Source organism: Pseudovirgaria hyperparasitica, assembly GCF_010093815.1.
Source record: "Pseudovirgaria hyperparasitica strain CBS 121739 unplaced genomic scaffold EJ05scaffold_9, whole genome shotgun sequence".
In the NCBI taxonomy this organism is placed as follows: Eukaryota; Fungi; Ascomycota; class Dothideomycetes; order Acrospermales; family Acrospermaceae; genus Pseudovirgaria; species Pseudovirgaria hyperparasitica.
Genome location: NW_022985557.1, coordinates 545,055 through 562,677, shown reverse-complemented (window position 1 = coordinate 562,677; position 17,623 = coordinate 545,055). Strand labels below are relative to the sequence as shown.

General features: G+C 49.5%; 8 protein-coding genes across 8 annotated transcripts; 3 read left to right on the top strand and 5 right to left on the bottom strand.

Annotated features, from left to right (window-relative positions):
* Window positions 1-14: 14 nt before the first annotated feature.
* EJ05DRAFT_501006 (deoxyribose-phosphate aldolase) lies at window positions 15-991 on the bottom strand (the record flags this gene model as incomplete). The annotated part of the gene is made up of 2 exons (XM_033747057.1): window positions 15-671; window positions 725-991. 2 exons carry the CDS (start codon window positions 989-991, stop codon window positions 15-17), a joined length of 924 nt encoding a protein of 307 aa, XP_033599922.1.
* A 457-nt stretch (window positions 992-1,448) lies between these two features.
* Window positions 1,449-2,271, bottom strand: EJ05DRAFT_476724 (40S ribosomal protein S27). The gene is made up of 3 exons (XM_033744098.1): window positions 2,122-2,271; window positions 1,923-1,985; window positions 1,449-1,874 (listed from the first exon to the last, which is right to left on the bottom strand). Exons 1-3 carry the CDS (start codon window positions 2,122-2,124, stop codon window positions 1,692-1,694), a joined length of 249 nt encoding a protein of 82 aa, XP_033599921.1. The 5' UTR covers window positions 2,125-2,271; the 3' UTR covers window positions 1,449-1,691.
* Window positions 2,272-2,866: 595 nt separating this feature from the next.
* EJ05DRAFT_501004 (uncharacterized protein) lies at window positions 2,867-3,593 on the top strand (the record flags this gene model as incomplete). Its single annotated transcript, XM_033747056.1, has 3 exons — window positions 2,867-2,969; window positions 3,029-3,091; window positions 3,142-3,593. 3 exons carry the CDS (start codon window positions 2,867-2,869, stop codon window positions 3,591-3,593), a joined length of 618 nt encoding a protein of 205 aa, XP_033599920.1.
* A 648-nt stretch (window positions 3,594-4,241) lies between these two features.
* On the top strand, window positions 4,242-5,550 carry EJ05DRAFT_390501 (Cloroperoxidase). Its single transcript, XM_033741323.1, has 2 exons — window positions 4,242-5,064; window positions 5,115-5,550. The coding sequence occupies exons 1-2, from the start codon at window positions 4,424-4,426 to the stop codon at window positions 5,323-5,325; spliced, it is 852 nt and encodes a 283-aa protein (XP_033599919.1). The 5' UTR covers window positions 4,242-4,423; the 3' UTR covers window positions 5,326-5,550.
* A 1,207-nt stretch (window positions 5,551-6,757) lies between these two features.
* EJ05DRAFT_476721 (thioredoxin-like protein) lies at window positions 6,758-8,132 on the top strand. Its single transcript, XM_033744097.1, has 3 exons — window positions 6,758-7,166; window positions 7,240-7,586; window positions 7,673-8,132. The coding sequence occupies exons 1-3, from the start codon at window positions 7,088-7,090 to the stop codon at window positions 7,895-7,897; spliced, it is 651 nt and encodes a 216-aa protein (XP_033599918.1). The 5' UTR covers window positions 6,758-7,087; the 3' UTR covers window positions 7,898-8,132.
* Window positions 8,133-8,744: 612 nt separating this feature from the next.
* On the bottom strand, window positions 8,745-11,652 carry EJ05DRAFT_486518 (uncharacterized protein; the record flags this gene model as incomplete). Its single annotated transcript, XM_033745538.1, has 5 exons — window positions 8,745-10,589; window positions 10,651-10,673; window positions 10,807-11,281; window positions 11,393-11,431; window positions 11,566-11,652. 5 exons carry the CDS (start codon window positions 11,650-11,652, stop codon window positions 8,745-8,747), a joined length of 2,469 nt encoding a protein of 822 aa, XP_033599917.1.
* Window positions 11,653-11,874: 222 nt separating this feature from the next.
* On the bottom strand, window positions 11,875-13,507 carry EJ05DRAFT_390434 (uncharacterized protein). Its single transcript, XM_033741322.1, has 2 exons — window positions 13,296-13,507; window positions 11,875-13,227 (listed from the first exon to the last, which is right to left on the bottom strand). The coding sequence occupies exons 1-2, from the start codon at window positions 13,355-13,357 to the stop codon at window positions 12,237-12,239; spliced, it is 1,053 nt and encodes a 350-aa protein (XP_033599916.1). The 5' UTR covers window positions 13,358-13,507; the 3' UTR covers window positions 11,875-12,236.
* Window positions 13,508-15,533: 2,026 nt separating this feature from the next.
* EJ05DRAFT_532037 (MFS general substrate transporter) lies at window positions 15,534-17,494 on the bottom strand (the record flags this gene model as incomplete). The annotated part of the gene is made up of 7 exons (XM_033749060.1): window positions 15,534-16,039; window positions 16,089-16,213; window positions 16,269-16,578; window positions 16,629-17,008; window positions 17,058-17,283; window positions 17,321-17,325; window positions 17,379-17,494. 7 exons carry the CDS (start codon window positions 17,492-17,494, stop codon window positions 15,534-15,536), a joined length of 1,668 nt encoding a protein of 555 aa, XP_033599915.1.
* Window positions 17,495-17,623: the final 129 nt, after the last annotated feature.

The following is a 17,623-nucleotide window of genomic DNA, read 5'->3' as shown; positions in this document are numbered from 1 at the left end:
GGTACTGAGGCACCCTAATAACTTTCTGCACCAGCTGCTGCCCCTGAGCTCGTTTTGCCCTCTTTGGCCTCCTTCACGATGACTTTGCCGCTACTCGCGCCAATCCTCTCTGCGCCAATCTCTAGCATCTTCACTGCATCTGCGAAAGTCCTCACACCGCCACTCGCCTTTACCTTCATCGGCACCTTCGTCCCCAACGACTTCCCTGCTTTCCGCAACAGCTTCACCCCATCATCACTGGCATACCACTTGCTCGCTGCACGCATCAATTGCACATCCCGCACACTCGCGCCCCGCCCGTTGAACCCTGTGCTCGTCTTCACAAAATCAAAGCCCGCCGCCGCAGCAAGCTGGCATGCCGCTAGTATGCCGCTTTCGGACAGCTGGCTCGTCTCGAAGATGATCTTGAGAGTTGTCGGGTGTGGGCAGGCAAGGCGTATTGCGGCTAATTCAGTGAAGATAGAACTATACTGGCCGGACTGCAACGCGGGCCAATTGAGGACTACATCGAGCTCCGATGCTCCGGCGCGGACCGCGTCGATTGATTCAGCGACTTTCGTGGGCGTGGAGTATGTTCCTTCGTGAAAGCCGATGACGCAGGCGATGAGGACGGTGGACGCGGAAAGGAGGGATGCGCAAAGGGGCACGTGCGGCAGGCGGACACACACGGACTATGGCATAGATTAGTACATATAATAGTACAGTATTGGCAAGGGGTTTGGACCATGAAGTCATCCTCCTTCGCTTCTACGCATAGTTGTCTGATTTGGGCCTCTGTTGCGTCGAGCTTCAGCAGGGTATGGTCAATTGTTTTTGCGATAGCCTTGGGCCCGACGTCGTTCAAGGTGATCTTGTCATCGCTGGGCTTGATATGCTCGGCGGCAGCCTTTATGCTGAGGAGCCAATCGGCGTCGGTGAATGGGGAGAGGGTTTTGGCATTCTCGATGGCTTTTTCAACGGCAGAGTTGTGTATAGAGGTTGGGAGGGTCATGTTGGATATTGTTGGGCGCGTAATTAGAGGAATCGAGGCTGTATTAAGGTGATAGCTTGGAACAATATTACAAAGGACTCCGGCGGTGCGGTCATGCTGATTCTTTGGGCTCCACGAAATTTTGGTGACATCGGTCGTTCGTCGACGGCAGCTCGGAGCCACCACTTCCTCTCATAGAGGCTGCCCCGCAATTGACGGGCGGCTCCGATGACCTGCGAGGTTATCTAATATCACTTACTTTTAGAGCCTTTGTTAATGATGTTACGATCTATGAGATCCAATCCATCACTACAACAAATGTCTGAGGATTCGGGGTGGGATATAACATGGGAGTGCATTGGGTGAATACGTTGTAGTACGAGTATTTTTTCGGATTTTACAGAAAGACCGCGAGCAAGTGGAGGCATCCTCGATGCTACAGACGGTCATAACCACCGAATCCCAGGTAGGAACGGAAGGCTCATGCTGAACGCTATCTCCCCGTCCACATGCATGTACAATGATGGCCACATGCCGCACAAGAAGCCCAGGAAAAGGAAAAGATACCGTCGACCACGCTAGATATCCGGAACTCCCAAATAGCTTTTTGGAGATGATCCCTCTTCTATCCCGCAAGTCGATTATTCGTCGAATGCATGAGATCTAATGCCACACCCAGGATCCATCATTCATAATTTTGACCAGTCCACAAGCGCCACATTTACTTTCTCCTAAAAGAGCAACCCTCTGTGAGACGGGCCTTGCCACCGGTGGGCTGGCAAAGCACCTGCGAGCAGCCTTGGCAAGTAACGACTGTTTGTGCGTGCGAGTAGACAGTGGTGATGGTGAAGCAACCAGGACACTTGACGTCCATGAAGAATGAGCGTGGGGCAGGTACGAGCATCTAAACAATGTCAGAGCGTAGCAGACGCAGACATTATCACAAACATACCTTCAACTTGTGCTTGCGAGCTTGGGCCTGAGCCGACTCATTGAGGAAATCTCGGTCGAGAACCTAGTGGGCGTGTCAGCTCAATGTACACTGCACATCAACAACCCCGCGCGAAGCCCATATCAAGTGCCCAAGTGATTCTCCTTCATCGATTCGGAAGCAGTTCAGATGATACACATCCTCGTCTTGATGAGGTTGCCATGTCGTGTGCCTGATGCCACAATTTCGCCACAGGGTTCGCTTGGAGTATGTAGCGGGCGTCTCACCATCTTGAACTGTTGGAAATTGGTGATGAGATGTTGTCTTCGATTTGATCTTCGGATCCGTAGAAATTGGCGATACCGTGAGGGTGGCGGATGATGTGGTGTAAGGAGATGGGGAGGGCGGTAGTTGAAATTGTGCGGTCCTCGCTAAGCAAGCACAGACCAGAAGCTTGGCATTATCGCCTCAGGCACTAACACCGTACCAACATTTAATAAGTTTGAAGGCTTAAGAAAGCACGAGAGAAGTCATGGACAGACTCATCTATTCAAGGTAACATTGGTAACATTTCGTGGTTAAATGAATGTCTCTCAATCTAATGGGGTGCTGGCTCATATTTTGTCAGCGTCTAAAACTGTGTGCAATTTCGAATCACAGTCTCAGTTGTATCTGCATTGTGCAGATGATTTCACACCTCGAAACTGACGCGTTTCCTACTTGAGCTGTTAGACACCGTAGATGCGATGAAGGTGGTACACCCCTTACTTCGTCACGTTACACAGATGCATACGAACAATTGTACCTCTCACCATGACCTAATTCTCGTAGCTTTTCTCAGTCTCACCTGCCTAGCTTCACAGTCACAGCTTCTTCTCGGATAATGTGTAACACTAAAACAGCTTTCCAAACATCGCGCCAACTAAAGTTGAACATCACCAAGCAATAGGCTCAATTTCGTGACCATGACGGAACAAGCAGCGCAGACATTCCAGCGAATCATAGCAGAAAATCGAGAGCTTCTTGAGAAGCTGCAAGCGAATCAGCGAGAAATGGAGCAACTTGCCAGTGTGTGACCCTACAATCGAACGAAGTCGATTCCAGTGACAGTCACTTACTTATCACAGATTACATGCTCTCAGTGGACCTACAGAGTTCACACGAATCTGTAAAGAGTGGGCCCCCAAACTGTAAGGCGGAACACTTGTTAGAACGTTTACTCACCACTGACCTCTCCCAGCCAAGTTCGGTAGAGACGGGTCTGTAGGACTGCCGCTGGATTCTATATCCTCAGCAAGATCGAATTCGCAACGATCGTCTCATGTACCAGCTGTCGGTAAACCACAACCTAGCTCGGCCTCAAAGCGTCGTGAGCGTACAATGAGCTTCACATCTTGGAAGGGGCGTGAACCTCAAGCCTCTATCGAGAAGGCCCCGTCCGCGGATCCTTCACATGCCCGTATATCAGACTCGCGTCCAACAGGTACTATTCGCTTCATACCAGCGCCTCGGCCCGCAATCATCCCCCGCGCAGGTTCTCCGGTTGAAGAGGATGATACAACGGAGGACGAAGCGGAGGAGACAAAGACTGTGTATCTACGTAGAAGCAGACAGAATCACCATGTCACTGCGCTCGAAGCGAGAGAAGAGCTCTACGGTCCAGACGACCGGTGGTACCTTCCACGCCGCTGATAAGATGAGGTGAGGTGTCCTTCGAGGATTTGATGCCCATTGAACCGTGTTATGGACGATCGTTTCTTCGCTTCAGCTCTTTTCATCTTCAGAAAACGCTGATGCAGAACCAATGAATTGGTCAACACTGAGGACTTGAGCACTGGGGACACGCCTGGTAAAGTGAAAGCGAACGCTATGACATATGAAAGAAGATTGAGATGAGGTGTATGTACACTAAAGAATTTGGATCAAAGCACGGACCATTCATGAATTGCTATGGGAGGGGACCGGACGGGTAAAGCCCCTGTTCCTAGCGCCAATCCATCCACTCCCGTCCTCTAGAGGACTGCTGACATGGCCCGATATTGGGAAAAGTTTATATCTTTGCCGCGATTCTTCATCATTCGACTCAAAACGTCCGCTACAGAATGCACCCCCTCATTCAACGTTCAACACATCTCTAGCTTTTCTTGCGCCTGGCTAGCCGCATGTGTAATCTTTGAGATCGTACAAGAAGTGGGGCATGTTTCTGCATTGGCGCTCGGTTGGCCTATGAGGGCTTGTTGTAATAGCTGAAAATATGCAAGATCAGATCATCAGATGCTTTCCGACTAGGGCAATGCAGCATGAGCTCACACCACAACCTATCGGAGTCGATTCATTGGAAGTGGCTGGCTGATAAACCCTCCCCCTCACATACACGCGCCCAACAGATGCAGCTCTGAAAATCAGAAAGCTCCCCGGATCTATGGTCTCGAGGATTCCCATCTGTCTCCAATCTCACGAAGTCTATCGCAGTCCTCAAACTTGAAATTTAACATTTTGTTCTGCCATACAAGTCCGCCATCATGGGCCTGCTCCAAAAGCTCACTAAACCTTTCATCGATATATTCGTTCTTGTTTGGGATTTCAACCTTTTATTGCTCAATTTCGTACTTCCTTCATACAAGCCTGGTCATCTTGTACCGGAAGGACAGGCCGGGCACGGCGGTAAATGGCCCGAGTACATTCCTCCAAAGGAAGGCGATTCTCGATCTGCCTGTCCAATGATAAACGCCATGGCCAACCACGGCATCTTACCTCATGACGGCAAGAACATCTCGTTCAAAGAGCTCAACACCAAGCTTCGACAAACCTTCAATTTCGCGCCCTCGTTCTGCTTCTTTGTCCCGAAATTCAGCGCTGACTTCCTGGACCGCTCATACTGGGGTGGACGATTCGATCTCGCAGAGCTGAGCAAGCATAACGCCATAGAGCATGACGGTAGTCTCACGCGACAAGATGTGGCGATTGTCCCAGACCAGGCGAAGCCAGATCTCGAGCTTGTTGATCAACTCTTGAAGGAGGCTACTGGTACTATGCCAGATGGATCGCCGCTACTCACTAAGAGGGATCTTTCGCTTGCACTGTCGAAGAGGAGATATGCGGCCAGGAAGTCAAACCCAGCTTACACAGAGAGCTTCTTCCACAATATGTTTGGTAGTTCCAAGTAAGTTCACATCGTGGTTGAGTACAATCCAATTGACTCGATATATCTAGCTCTTCCACGATGCTCACGATCTTCGGCGGTCGCGTAAATGACCTGACGCCAATGCTCACCGAAGAGCGCTTCCCGGATAACTGGGAGCCTCGGATCCTTGGACGCTTTGGTCTTACGATGGCAGCGTTTAATGCTACCGTTATCCCAGTGGAAAGAGGTGTGGATGTTAAGAAGATTGAAGCTTCGCATGCCGCGACTGAGGCGAAGTAGACATGCACATTGAGAATGGTAATGGAACGGATACTGTCGTCCAAAAGAGCATCAGACTAATGGACCATTGACGAATATAATGATGTTATGTCCTATTGACATCAAAGAAGCGTCTTACGTGCTTTACTTGACTGGTTCGTTCTCTAGCAAACAGCTTTGAGTTTTGACTCCGAAAGTTGCGAATATTCGACTTTCACTGACAGTCCGCACATTCCTCTAATGCAGACAAATGCATCGCAGGCAACAGAGTGCCAGATTGTTCACTTGTAGTGTTCCAATTGAACTACGAAGGCTGACTCCAGTCCTGTTGTGCGACCTCAGTTGGGTGCGATTCGGAGACCATGCTGGCTTTTACTGTGTCGTGCGAGGTCATATCACGAGGCAGCTTGATTCCTAGTATCCGAACGTAGAGGCCGCACTCAAATTTGTAACTCTAGCAGCTCTGTTATATGACTGGCTCCATAGATGCGGCTATACGCATTCCGCCTGTCATTCTCAGTATTGCAATGCCGTTGTTCGGTGAACATACTGTGCCATGTCCAATTGTCCATATAGTCGTAACCTCTATCCAATGCTGGACTCCTTCACAACATATCCAAACCTGTAGCTGGCTCCAATCACGTTCTTGACCTGTCGATCGCAGCACGCACCAGTCACTTGATCTTGAGGTGTAGATGCCAGTAGTGACGGTACGTAGCGCATTTCGACATCTAGTAGTCTACGGATGACTTGAGCGTGACACCATCTCAGTACAATTTCCTGGTCATCGCTCCATGGTGGCTTTAGTGCAAACTCTTTTGTAAATTATAGTAAGTATAGATACTTGGGTGACACCGCCCTGATGCATGGTACTAACGCCTGAACCCGATTAGCGATTGTAATCTTGACGCGCTATAGATTCCATTGGAGCTAGACAAGCTACTTGCTTGCAAATCTGAGGTATACTAAAAGCATACTTGCAAGATAGTTATTATATGAAACGGTCACGTGAGACGAGATTGCTTGGCAAGAAGAATAGAAGAGATAGTACTCTTGTTTCGAGGCTCCATGACCTACATTGTTCAACAAACAGAGATGTCTGTCTTCGTACTGTGAGGAAAGCAGTACAAAATCGATAAGCAAAAGACTGATAAAGAATGTGATAAATTGTGCATGTCGGACGTGTCAGACCCTGAACCTAAATATAGCCGGTTTTGCCTGGGAGTACCTGACGGGCCGCAAAGCTACGCCGAAGAAAGCTTAGCTGCTCATTGAAATGCAGAAGTCGACGCACTAGGATACGAGCCGATTATCCATAAATCTAGAGGGTCCATGATGATAAATATTAGGAATCACACCATGCTTACCATCATGGACTGGTCACTTGAGCACCGTATATCTAACAGGCTTGCTCATGGCAGGACGTATCAACTGATCAGGTGGAAGTTGCGGTCGCCTGTTGAAGGAAAACCCATCTGCGCGATTATCTGCCTGTTTCAGTGCATTCGGTCAAAGCTTCAGCCAACTCATCCTGAGATCCACAAGTCTGGTCACTCATCGGTCCTATACACCGTTTTTTTTTTTCATTTAGCATTATATAGTCAAGATACCTCTTTACCACCCCGACCCCCTAGTACACCCCACCACCACCACCACCACCACCACTACGTTCACGAAACGAAGCAATTCTCTACTTACGCTGCGAGAATATATAGGGCTCGATTGCAGTTCGAAGAGACCGGGCATTAACCCTGTATCCTCCAGCATTAAAAGTATACCCACCATGGCGTCTGTTCCTGCTCGTGTCCAGAAGCCTGCCCCGCCCTTCTCAGGGACCGCTGTTGTCGATGGGGTATTCGAAGGTACACCATAACCCAAACTCTATCTTCTACGCTTCAAAACACGCAGAAGCTAATATATAATAACAATATACAGAGCTGAGCCTAACAACATACACATCCACCAAGCAATGGCTCGTCCTCGGCTTCATACCAATGGCATGGACATTCGTCTGCCCGACCGAAATCATCGCCTTCAGCGACGCCGTCGAGCAATTCCAGAAGCGTGGCGCCAGCGTCGTCTTCGCCAGCACCGACAGCGAGTACAGTCTCCTAGCCTGGAACAAAACGAGCCGAGCAGACAACGGACTCGGCGGGATCAAGATCCCCCTGTTGAGCGACAAGAACCTCAAGCTGAGCAAGGACTATGGCGTCTTGATTGAGGAGGAAGGCATTGCGTTGCGCGGCATCTTTTTGATCGACCCTAAGGGCATAGTCAGACAGGTATGTTTCGATATGAAACGGAACTGAAACATGGCGGTGCGCAGAGGTAAATTGGATAATCGTGCTGACATGAAGTCACTCACCAGATCACTATCAACGACTTGCCCGTCGGCCGCAGTGTGGATGAGACCCTTCGCCTCATCGACGCATTCCAGTTCACCGACAAGTACGGCGAAGTGTGCCCCGCGAACTGGAATCCCGGAGCCGCGACCTTCAAGGCGACCATTGCAGGAAAGAAGGAGTACCTCGATAAGCTGTACGCCGACACGCAAATGAAAGCGGCTGGAGCTAACGGAAACGGCACCCACTAACTCGGAGAGGTCCTCAAGAAGATACAACGGGAGGTGATGACTCCAAAGTCCAGATGTCCGTTGTTATAGAAGTATAGAGGTCTAGACGATTTTGAGCTTCCCCGCATTTTGCCAAAGCGTTGGGTACGGCGCATAGGCCTTTTTGGGGCAATATCTACTGACCAGCTTTCGTTGGTGTGTAGTTGTGCACTTCACTCATGATAGAAATTAATTGAAATATCCTGGTATCGTTACATCTTCCATTGTCACATCTGACCCCATGTGTTATTGACCCCAACCCTCTACTGTTGCTCTTATGAATGATGACCCCGACCGTGACCCTGCTTTGCATGGCCTACTCTGAGACCTGAGTCAGTCATGGTAGCAATTCTGTTCACGTCGAACACACCAGAGGAACGACGTACGTTGTATGGTGAAAGAAAAAGTACAATATGGTACGACACTTGACTACTTCTCGAAGGCAAAACCAAGACAGCATCTATTAGTTATTGTACATCAATTGCCTCAGCACTATGGACCCCCCTTTTCTCCGTGTAATCCCCAGTAGATCCAAGATAATCTTTTGAGACAGAACTGTTCAGTCAACAGAAGAACAAGAGGGCCTTACGTACGACTACATGTATATTTGTATAACAGAACAAAACCAGATGTGAGCAGAGAGATGTGGTTTGAAGTCGCGGTCGATCATGTTACGTGTTCAGTAGACCTTTTTGCATCATTCTGGATGTTGCCTGCCTTGATAGTTCCAACAGCTTCAGTTTTGCAATTCTGTCATTATCCATGCTGCCAAGTATTGACATTTGTTGAGAGGCAGAATGCATTAAGCGCCACGTTGGAAAGCTCTTGCTTACTCGAGGAAGACAGCTTCCTCTCCTGGAGCTCCCTCGTTCATAAAGCGGAGGTTTCTGAGTTTGCCGCCGACTTCGAGGTATCGCATCGTATTATCAAGTCTCCACACACTGCGGGACACCAACAACTGCAGCCCTAAGTTAGGCACAGAGAATAGTTTAGCGTTCTGTCTCAAGCTGTGTGGGACGAAATCATCAATCGGAACGAAGAAGCCGTCTCTATGCGGCGGGCTGTTCTGAGACACGGTCCCACATCGGATCATTGCCTTCTGGCTCTCTACTGCAGATACAGAAGCCACATGAGCGTTTACGATCGCGCACAGTTCTGGAAATCGCGGTGAGGACCGCATGTCGAATCCGAGCACGTGTAGCATCACGCCTGGGAGCTTCTGGAAACCGACCGGCGAATTCTTTTTAGGCTGCGAATTATCCGAGTCGAGACGTATCTCCGTAATCTTCAGAATGAACTCCAGAGAGTGCTTGTTCATCGCGAACAAATCCCAGCGGAGAAATATCGCGTCTCTGCTCAAGCTCTCCTTGAGCACTGAGAGCACTTCCAGTGAGCTGAGTCTGGCACTACCGGGATCATTCGAAGCACCTGGGACACTTCTTGCCACTAAGCCCGCTACGGTGACAAAGTTGGGGATGAGCCTATGGAGATTCACGATTTTACCAGCCTTTTTAATGCACGAATGGAGGTATGTTGACATGGAACCTATAGTTCCGCCGCGCCAAGCAAGCTTCATGCGTCCCTTTTGTTTTCGGCGAAGTTTCAACAGTTTCGCTCGGTCAGCACCTAAGGCGAGAGCAAAGTGCATTTGATGGTCGCCACTTTCAGTAGGTCTATCGCCAGCAAATACTTTCTTCGAGTCTTGTCTTTTGATGATCGTCTCCAAGTCGGTCCATTTGTGGCTACTTGCAGTATTGACTGGGTCCAAGAATGCATTATACGTGTGTATAGCTGTTAAAAGAGCGAAATGGTTGTTTACCAACTCCAGTCCTAGTTGATGGAATGATAACAACAACTTCATAAGCTTAAGTCCACATAGCATAGGATTTTTCTTCATGAAAAAGAATTTCTCCCGATCCACTTTGCCGGCTGCGGACTGATTTAGCTTATAGAGAGCCTCCAACTCATCTTCTTCAACGCTTTCACTAAAGTCCGAGACCATCCCGAGAAGGATGCTTTCGTTCTTTTCATGCCACTTGCTAACCCCCGATGAATATCCAAAGCGGACAGTGGCCTCGATAGATTCCTTATACCACTTGCAGGAAGCTTGAAGGTCCTGGAAGCCCCGGGAGCGGTCCTTGCCTAGGATGCGTTGACAGTCAGTAAGAGATTGGAGAGCGAAGACAGCCCACGAGTAGTAGATTCCATCCGTCCTGCTCTGAAGGATAGCTTGAACCATCATGTCGTCATCATTGTCCATGGTCTTGAGGCGTCCGACACTTAAGAGTGTCAAATAAGAAACACAGAACATCAAGTTGTCTTCATCATCTGTAAGTAGAGGCGCTCGTCTGTGCTCATACCAAGAAACGACGGGCATTGTCATAAGTGACATTGTCATTCTATGCACAGTGTTGCATGTAATGACAGGCTGATAGAGTGCAAATTCATCTCCCTGATGCGATGTGAAAACAAAGTATCGCCAATCTCCGTGCTGTTGATGTTCCGAAGGCTTGTAACTTCCATCCATGAATGTAATAATCGTTGCATGATCAGACAGATGCGGGAAATATTTGATGAAATGAAGATTGACTTCGCGGCATAGTCCCAGTGCCGTGTTATGGATAACTGCGGCAGTCTCAAGAGTTATACGACGCTCCTTATATTCGGTCCAGGCCTGGCGTATGAAGTATCGTAGCCCAGTCAGATCCTTGAGAAGACACCACACCGCAACTGACGTCTCTTCGATCGAAGGCTCCATCTTGAACACAATTTTGGTATCGCTTGATCCCGCAGATCTAGTGGATGGCTCGCTCGGGGACTGGAGCAAAGAGAATGGGTTGACAGTCTCCTGGAGCTGCTCGAAAGAGTCTCGCTTGGGATAGCCTGAGTACTAAATTCCTGCTTTTCTTCCCGAGTGGTAGAAGCAAGCTTGCTTCGCATTTTCTGCAAGATGCTGATGTAGTAGTCATGGCTTTCATTTCTCTTCTGATGAGCATCGTTGTCTGTAGACAGTTGCCGTCTATACCATGAAGCACACTCTCTCCGAGCAACGATTACATCGTCCAGCGTATAAAGGATGGCTGGTGGGACCTTTAAGTTTGAGGAAACGATCACATCAGCAAACCTGTTAAGGTCTTTGACTTCAAAATCGAACGTCTGCTCTGATGTCTGGCGATTATTCTGCTCATGTCTCTTCAAGTGAGCATTGGTTCCCGTGCTTCTGGTAAAGGACGCGTCCAGGAGACCTGTGCCGTAGGCGGCCTTAGCCAACCAGGTGACGACTTTCTCAGTCCCGGCTTTGTATTTGACGTAGGTGTCATGAAGGACTGGGTCAATCTTTGTATTTGACGTAGGTGTCATGAAGGACTGGGTCAATCTTTGTAGTCATATTGGGAGTCCTGTCTCTGTTTTTGCCTGATACAACGTTAGCTAAGAAGCGCACTTGTGAGTGGAGCGTCCAAGATCGGACATACCTACCTCAGTGGCGTTGGGGAGAACAGAAGCTGAGGTTGAGAGCTGCAACCGTCCAGAAGATCGAACTGACATAGAAAAGGGGCGGAAGAAATTTGAGTGGGTCAAAGCTGGTCTCGGCGAACAAGTGTCGTGAATAAACACGTTCTGTACGACGACCACCTTGGTTGTTCACTTACCCCTCTCAACACAGCCATATATTCAGCTTGGCTCCAGAACTTTCGATTGACGTAATGTAGGACGAGTGGTACAGGGTCCATAAACATTATGAAAATGCTGTTCTGGGACTTTCTCGCCCTCTTGACATGGAATCACTGACCCACGTCGATGGTCTGAGGAGAACTCCAAGCCTAGCAGAACTTCAAGCCTAGCAGAACTTCAAGCCTAGCAGAACTCCAAGCCTAGCAGAACTTCAAGCCTAGCAGAACTTCAAGCCTAGTAGAACCTCCAGCCTAGCAGAACTTCCAGCCTAGCAGAACTTCAAGCCTAGCAGAACTTCAAGCCTAGTAGAACCTCCAGCCTAGCAGAACTTCCAGCCTAGCAGAACTTCAAGCCTAGCAGAACTTCAAGCCTCAATGTGAAGTCGTTCTCTTCTGGTGAAGCGGGTCCGGTCATCTACCATCTGTTCTGCTCGTGGCAGCCAATCCTGAACGGGCCAACGATTAAGCAGGCATATAAATGGTCCGTTAATGTTCGCAACACCGTGAGCCGAGTACAAGGTCGTGTACCAGACGACGTTCGCCCAGGCCAAAAAGGCGAATTTGCATCCAGGCAGGAGGAAGCTTGACGCCAGCCCCTCCAGCGTCAAGCTGGAGTGGAAGCCACGACTTACCTCACCGACCCCACCTCATCACACCGCCGCCAGCACCCTCTCCACAACCTCCACAAACCTGCCCCGATCCAACACCGCGCCAAACCCATGACACTCCACCAACGGCACCAAGCCCCCCCTCATTTCCTCCAACCCCTCAAACCCCAACCTTCCAAACCGCGGATGCCGCCTCAACCACATCCACCCTTGCACCGGCGTGATTTCCCCCTCCGCCAAGCCCAACTCCCCGGCACCCTTCAACAAGTTCTCCAGCTCACGCACGGGCACATCCCAGCGTGCATCGGACGGCATGCCTAGGTGGAGCGGATTGAAGCTGTACTCGGGGGCGCGGGCCATGATGGGCGCGCTGAGCATTTGGCGGTGGCCGTTGCCGATTTGGCCGCTGAGGAGGAGCATTTCGGGCATGATTAGGCGGTGGTGGTAGAGGCAGGGGGATTCGAGGCTGAGGACGAAGTTGACGCCGACTTGGGTGGCGTCGAGGCCTTGGGGGTGTGCGTAGATGGTGGTGCCAGGGGTGGTGGTGGTGGTGGTGGTCTCTGTGGTGTTTTGCAGTAGGGAGGGAGCGGAGGCGAGTCCCGAGGCGAGTCCGAAGGATGGTCCGGGGATGGAGGCGGATGAAGTAGCGGAAGACACTCGCTCCAAGGGCGCACATATACTGGTCGGCGGAGTAAGAAAGTCGGAGTCGCTGTGGCTTGTATCGCCGCCAAAACTGCTCTGTGAGGGTGGTGCTTGCGGCGGCGTGTGCGGAAATGCGAATGCGCGATTCGGGTCCGGAGAGGAGTCGTCGGCCTTGAACCGGGCGGAGATCTCTTGGTACAAGAGGCGACGATTACCTACTTCGATGGTGGCGACTGGTACATGGCTCTCGGCAGGAATGGGGATGCCGTTGGTGATGAGGGAGTCTCTCAGCGTACGTATCAGGGCGGCCTGAGTGGCGTTTTCTCTCCGGAGCTCGCTGACCTCGGATTCGAGGGACTTGACGTAGGTTGCTTTGCGTGCGCGATGGGATCTGTGTTACTAGGTCAACACCTGTGAAGATTCTGGGATTTAGTCATGTGATATATAACAAAGGCTTACTTCTGAGCTCGTCGAACCTGTTCTCGCCGGCGTTCGTAGGCTTCTCCATTAGGGCTTGCCATCTTCTTCTTATGGGCCTCGGCTGGACAGTACGGTGTAACTTGTGATGTTTGCCGAAGCGTGGTTACATGGTACGACCTCCAAAATCGCCCTCAAGTTAATCAACGAGATCGTCTTACGTCGCCTACTTAGATTAAGTAATAAGTACAAATGATGGCGGCGGAGGTGGCTAAGCAAGGTCTTTGGCATGATTCAGCCCTCTTGGCGAAGCCTAGACCGTCTTCCGCTTTAGGTTAGCGGTATCCGGTCAAAAGGTATATTTTCACTACGCCCTTCCATTTCAATATCTTGAAGATGTTTTGTTGGTTATTATATTTAGCTGTAGTGTAAAAACATCACATCTTATGCTAAGCTATAGGGCATCTTATCATATTGAACATCTAGTAATCTCTTATCCTCTCCCAGGTCTCGCGCATTCTTAGCGATATACAGTCGAATCCCGTTATAACGATACGAACACGGCCGGTTCAATCGTATCGCTATAACGAGAATATTGTAATAACGGATTCGTTTGCTGGCAAGATCTCGATTTCGTCCACGAGGTTCGTATTTTTATACTAAGGATATTGCCATAACGAGGTTTGACTGCACCAACTCGATAATCTAACAACTAACCACTCATCAAAAAAATCCAATAACACTAATAATCTAAACTCTAAAACAACCCAAAACACATCACAAACAGCAGTCTTTCTTTTCCTGAACGAGACCCAAAACACAAAACATTCAGCAGTGGGTATTCGCTAGTGGTCACCCACCTAACTACTAATCCACCCCTAACCAGCTTAAATAGGCGGGAGCGAACGGGACCGCTTGCTTTCTGGTTGGTATGGCCGAATGTGCTTAAGATTCCAGCAAACAACATTATATCAAGATAGCCAGTCTCCTTTCCTATCTTTAGTCTCCAAACTTTCCATACGACCCCAACACGGATCACAGAGTTTGGGAACCAGATTCGACCGAAAAGAGAATGAATATATATATATATATCCCAGAAACAACAGTCTAGTCCCAATCAACCACTACCACCTACCCTTAAACCACACTCATCGTACCGTCCAAAACGAAGCTAAATCCCCTTTGTTGTTTTCTTCTTCTGCCTTTCACCCCCCCCCCCCCCCCCAAAAAAAAAAAAAAAAAAAGGCAACGTCAAACCGACAAATAGTAACTAACCTGTAATAGCTCATCAGCTAGCCCAAAGTCCAGTGTAATATGATTTCTGCACATACTTTATTCATTATACTATACCCAAAGATACTCCCCTCCGCCCCTCCGCCGTCCCCCCCCCCAAAAAAAAGAATGAAAAATAAGAAGAATAGTCGTATCCCTCATAATGCCACGACCAAGTAGGTACCACCTAACAGAAAGCCCGGGCGTGGTGACTTGTCACTGGGTTCGGCATAAACCTACCATTAGCCCTACGATTACGATTACGATTACCAAAAGCACATATCACAAGCTCTAGATACACCACTCCATCCCACTCAAAGTTCTCCACCACCAGCCAGCCTTACGCGACACCCCGGCTCAGCACGAGCTACGTGCAACTCCTCCAGTCCAAGTCGAGTCGGTAAACATTCAGGTTAGAGCACAAAAAAAGTGACTGGTTGATGACACATGTTGTAATTGCTATGTAGTGTCTATCAAGAAGCGTGATCGTGGGCTGCCAGGTGGCAAGTCCTCCACAACCCGCCGAAACAACTGGTATGCGGCTGCTACTAACGCTGACTCTGGAGATGGGGAATGTAACATGTTGCGATCCGCTAATATCCGAGACCAGGTCAAAACATCTATGCCGCCGGTTGAGGATATCAATAACTGCATAAAGCCGACGCGCCTATGCTACTAAAATATGCTATGATTCTGACCGTGAAAAGAAAGAATCTGGAAAGAACGCGTGTGCCAATGACATGGGGGTATCAAGTGTTCGATGCTATCAAAAGTGTGTAGATGCTAGAATGGACTCCGAGAATCGAACTGAAAACTTCGTGATCTGGGCATTATCTTTACTGAACGAGGTTGAGCGAGAGCCTCCCGTAGAGGGACTAATTTTGGCGGTGGACGGTATTTGACGTGCAGCTTCTGCAGACAGTTGGTCGTAGGATGGACAGCCGGGCAATGTCTGATACGGAGCTTCTGCGGCCGTATATTCCTGGAATGGGCCACCGATGTCAGACATTATGCCGTTCCGAAGGCGATGTCCACTTCCCCAGTGGAGGAGTTCCGACGAGAGCCAATAGGAGTCGGTCGGCGTGAGCCGGTCAATTGCTCTTCCCGAACAGCTTCCTGCTTCTTGAAATCCTCTGCCATACTGCTGTGTCCCCGAATCCATTCGCCCTTGAAGTAGAATGCATAGATCGGTATGATTACACCGATCGATATGCACGCAAGTATGACACTCCCATTCCTGGTGTTCTCAGGTCGTCCAACGTTCTCGTACAAAGGATTTGCGTATAGTGCTGAGATACCAGCGAGCAGATCACGGGCAAAACCGTTACCACCAGTGGCAGAAGCAGCAAAGGCACCATAGGCGGCGACCATGTAATCAACGGTGGCGAGATAGATGGCGTAGTTTGCGATACCGACCAACACGGTGGAGGAGAGCGCAGGCCACGGGCTGGAAACGATGCTAGGCTCACTGAGCCAGGCGAAGAGGAACATGCCTACGGGCAGGAAGGGAGCAACTGCATACCTGTAAGAGAATGCTACGAGTCAGGGCTTTGGATAACTTACTGAACAACAGAAGGAACAGACGCGATTCCGGATTAATTGGCTCGCCGGACCTCTTTGACCTCCTCTTCTTGACCCAGAAATCGACGATGTAAGCCACATACCCAATGATGTAGCCAACGATGAGGCTACAAACAGCATTAGTTGGTTCTAATTGAGACGTGGTGTAGGGCAATGACTTACAAGAGGAACCCATGCCCAATCTGAACAGGCCCTAATTTATAGGGCTCCTTGAACACAACACCATAGGAATTCAGGAACGTAAATATCAGAGCATCACTGAATCCGCTGAGTAGCGACAGAAACAGTACGATAGGCTCTGTGACAAACATCTTGAAGGGTCGAAGCCAGATGGTGAAGATGTGTCTCCACGTTTCTGGATGACCGGTAAGAATTTGCCGTCTGCTCATGATATCTACGTTTTCCCTTGGTCCCTTGATGTGACATGGTCTGCCCTCTTTCGCCGCATCAGTCCGTAAGGCTTTTGCCTTGGCTGTACCATTCAATTAGTACAGCGAAATAAATATGGTGGTGTACACTTACAGTTGAGGATCTCCTTGGCTCTCGTTTCGGGCAATGCTACGAAGGCGGCCATGACGAGAACACCGAATATCACCTGGGACCAGAAGTTCCATTCCCATTCGACATTCTCTTCCAGATAGCCACCGACGACAGGCCCGACCACCGATCCACTGACAGAGGCTAGGACGACGAAGTTCACCGCATAGCCTTGCTCGTCAGGTCGGAACATATCGGCGACGATGCCGAGAGTGATAGAGCCACCAGCAGAGCATAAACCACCAAGAACACGGCCAACCATGATAGTGGTGAAGTTTGTAGCACTACCACACATGGCTGCCCAGATGTTTACGAGCAACAGACTGCCCGTCAAGATCCATCTGCGTCCAAAGTCCTCGCTCCAACTAGGTTATCTGTTAGTATGGCGATTTAAAGGAGATGGAAGGTACTTACGGTGCCCAGAGCTCACAACCAAAAGCATATGCAACAAGGAATGCAAACATCTGAAGTCGGGCCTGAAATTCCGTGATTTCAAACCTTTTTTCGAGAAGGCCCAGGGCGTTCCCGACAACAGATGCATTGTAGTTCATGGATATCTGAACGAAGAATACCACCGTCAGATGAACCCATTTTTTCCACGTCGGCCAGCTATAAGCGAGTAGCTCCGGATATGCATTTTCTTCCAAGATGATAGGTTTGGGCCTAACATCTCGTACTGTTGCTGTAGGGGGTGCACAGCCGACTGATTTCTCAGTCAGCTGTGGTCTGGCTGACTCTGGCCCTGACGACGTTTCCCCTTGTGAATTCCCCCTGGTCTCTGTGTCTCGCGTCTCGACGAGATGGACTTCGGGCAGGGGACCCTTCTTCTCGGACTCGATGAGGTCAGACATATCGCTGTGAAGAGAGAATTGACTGAGGCGAAATCTGGTGGTTTGGTATGTGCAGTGGATGCTGTCGAAGAGACGGACAGTGGTATTTATAAGTTTGTCCATCATGTATAAAGTGCGCCTTTAAACGTG

Bases quoted from the DNA above. Each gene is read 5' to 3' on its own strand.
- EJ05DRAFT_476724 (XM_033744098.1), bottom strand. The intron at 1,875-1,922 runs GTATGTTTGTGA...GACATTGTTTAG, and splicing joins CTCGCAAGCACAAGTTGAAG to ATGCTCGTACCTGCCCCACG.
- EJ05DRAFT_390501 (XM_033741323.1), top strand. From the start codon at position 4,424: ATGGGCCTGCTCCAAAAGCTCACTAAACCTTTCATCGATATATTCGTT. The intron at 5,065-5,114 runs GTAAGTTCACAT...CGATATATCTAG, and splicing joins AATATGTTTGGTAGTTCCAA to CTCTTCCACGATGCTCACGA.
- EJ05DRAFT_476721 (XM_033744097.1), top strand. From the start codon at position 7,088: ATGGCGTCTGTTCCTGCTCGTGTCCAGAAGCCTGCCCCGCCCTTCTCA. The intron at 7,167-7,239 runs GTACACCATAAC...AACAATATACAG, and splicing joins TGTCGATGGGGTATTCGAAG to AGCTGAGCCTAACAACATAC. The intron at 7,587-7,672 runs GTATGTTTCGAT...GTCACTCACCAG, and splicing joins CTAAGGGCATAGTCAGACAG to ATCACTATCAACGACTTGCC.
- EJ05DRAFT_390434 (XM_033741322.1), bottom strand. From the start codon at position 13,357: ATGGCAAGCCCTAATGGAGAAGCCTACGAACGCCGGCGAGAACAGGTT. The intron at 13,228-13,295 runs GTAAGCCTTTGT...CTAGTAACACAG, and splicing joins CAGGTTCGACGAGCTCAGAA to ATCCCATCGCGCACGCAAAG.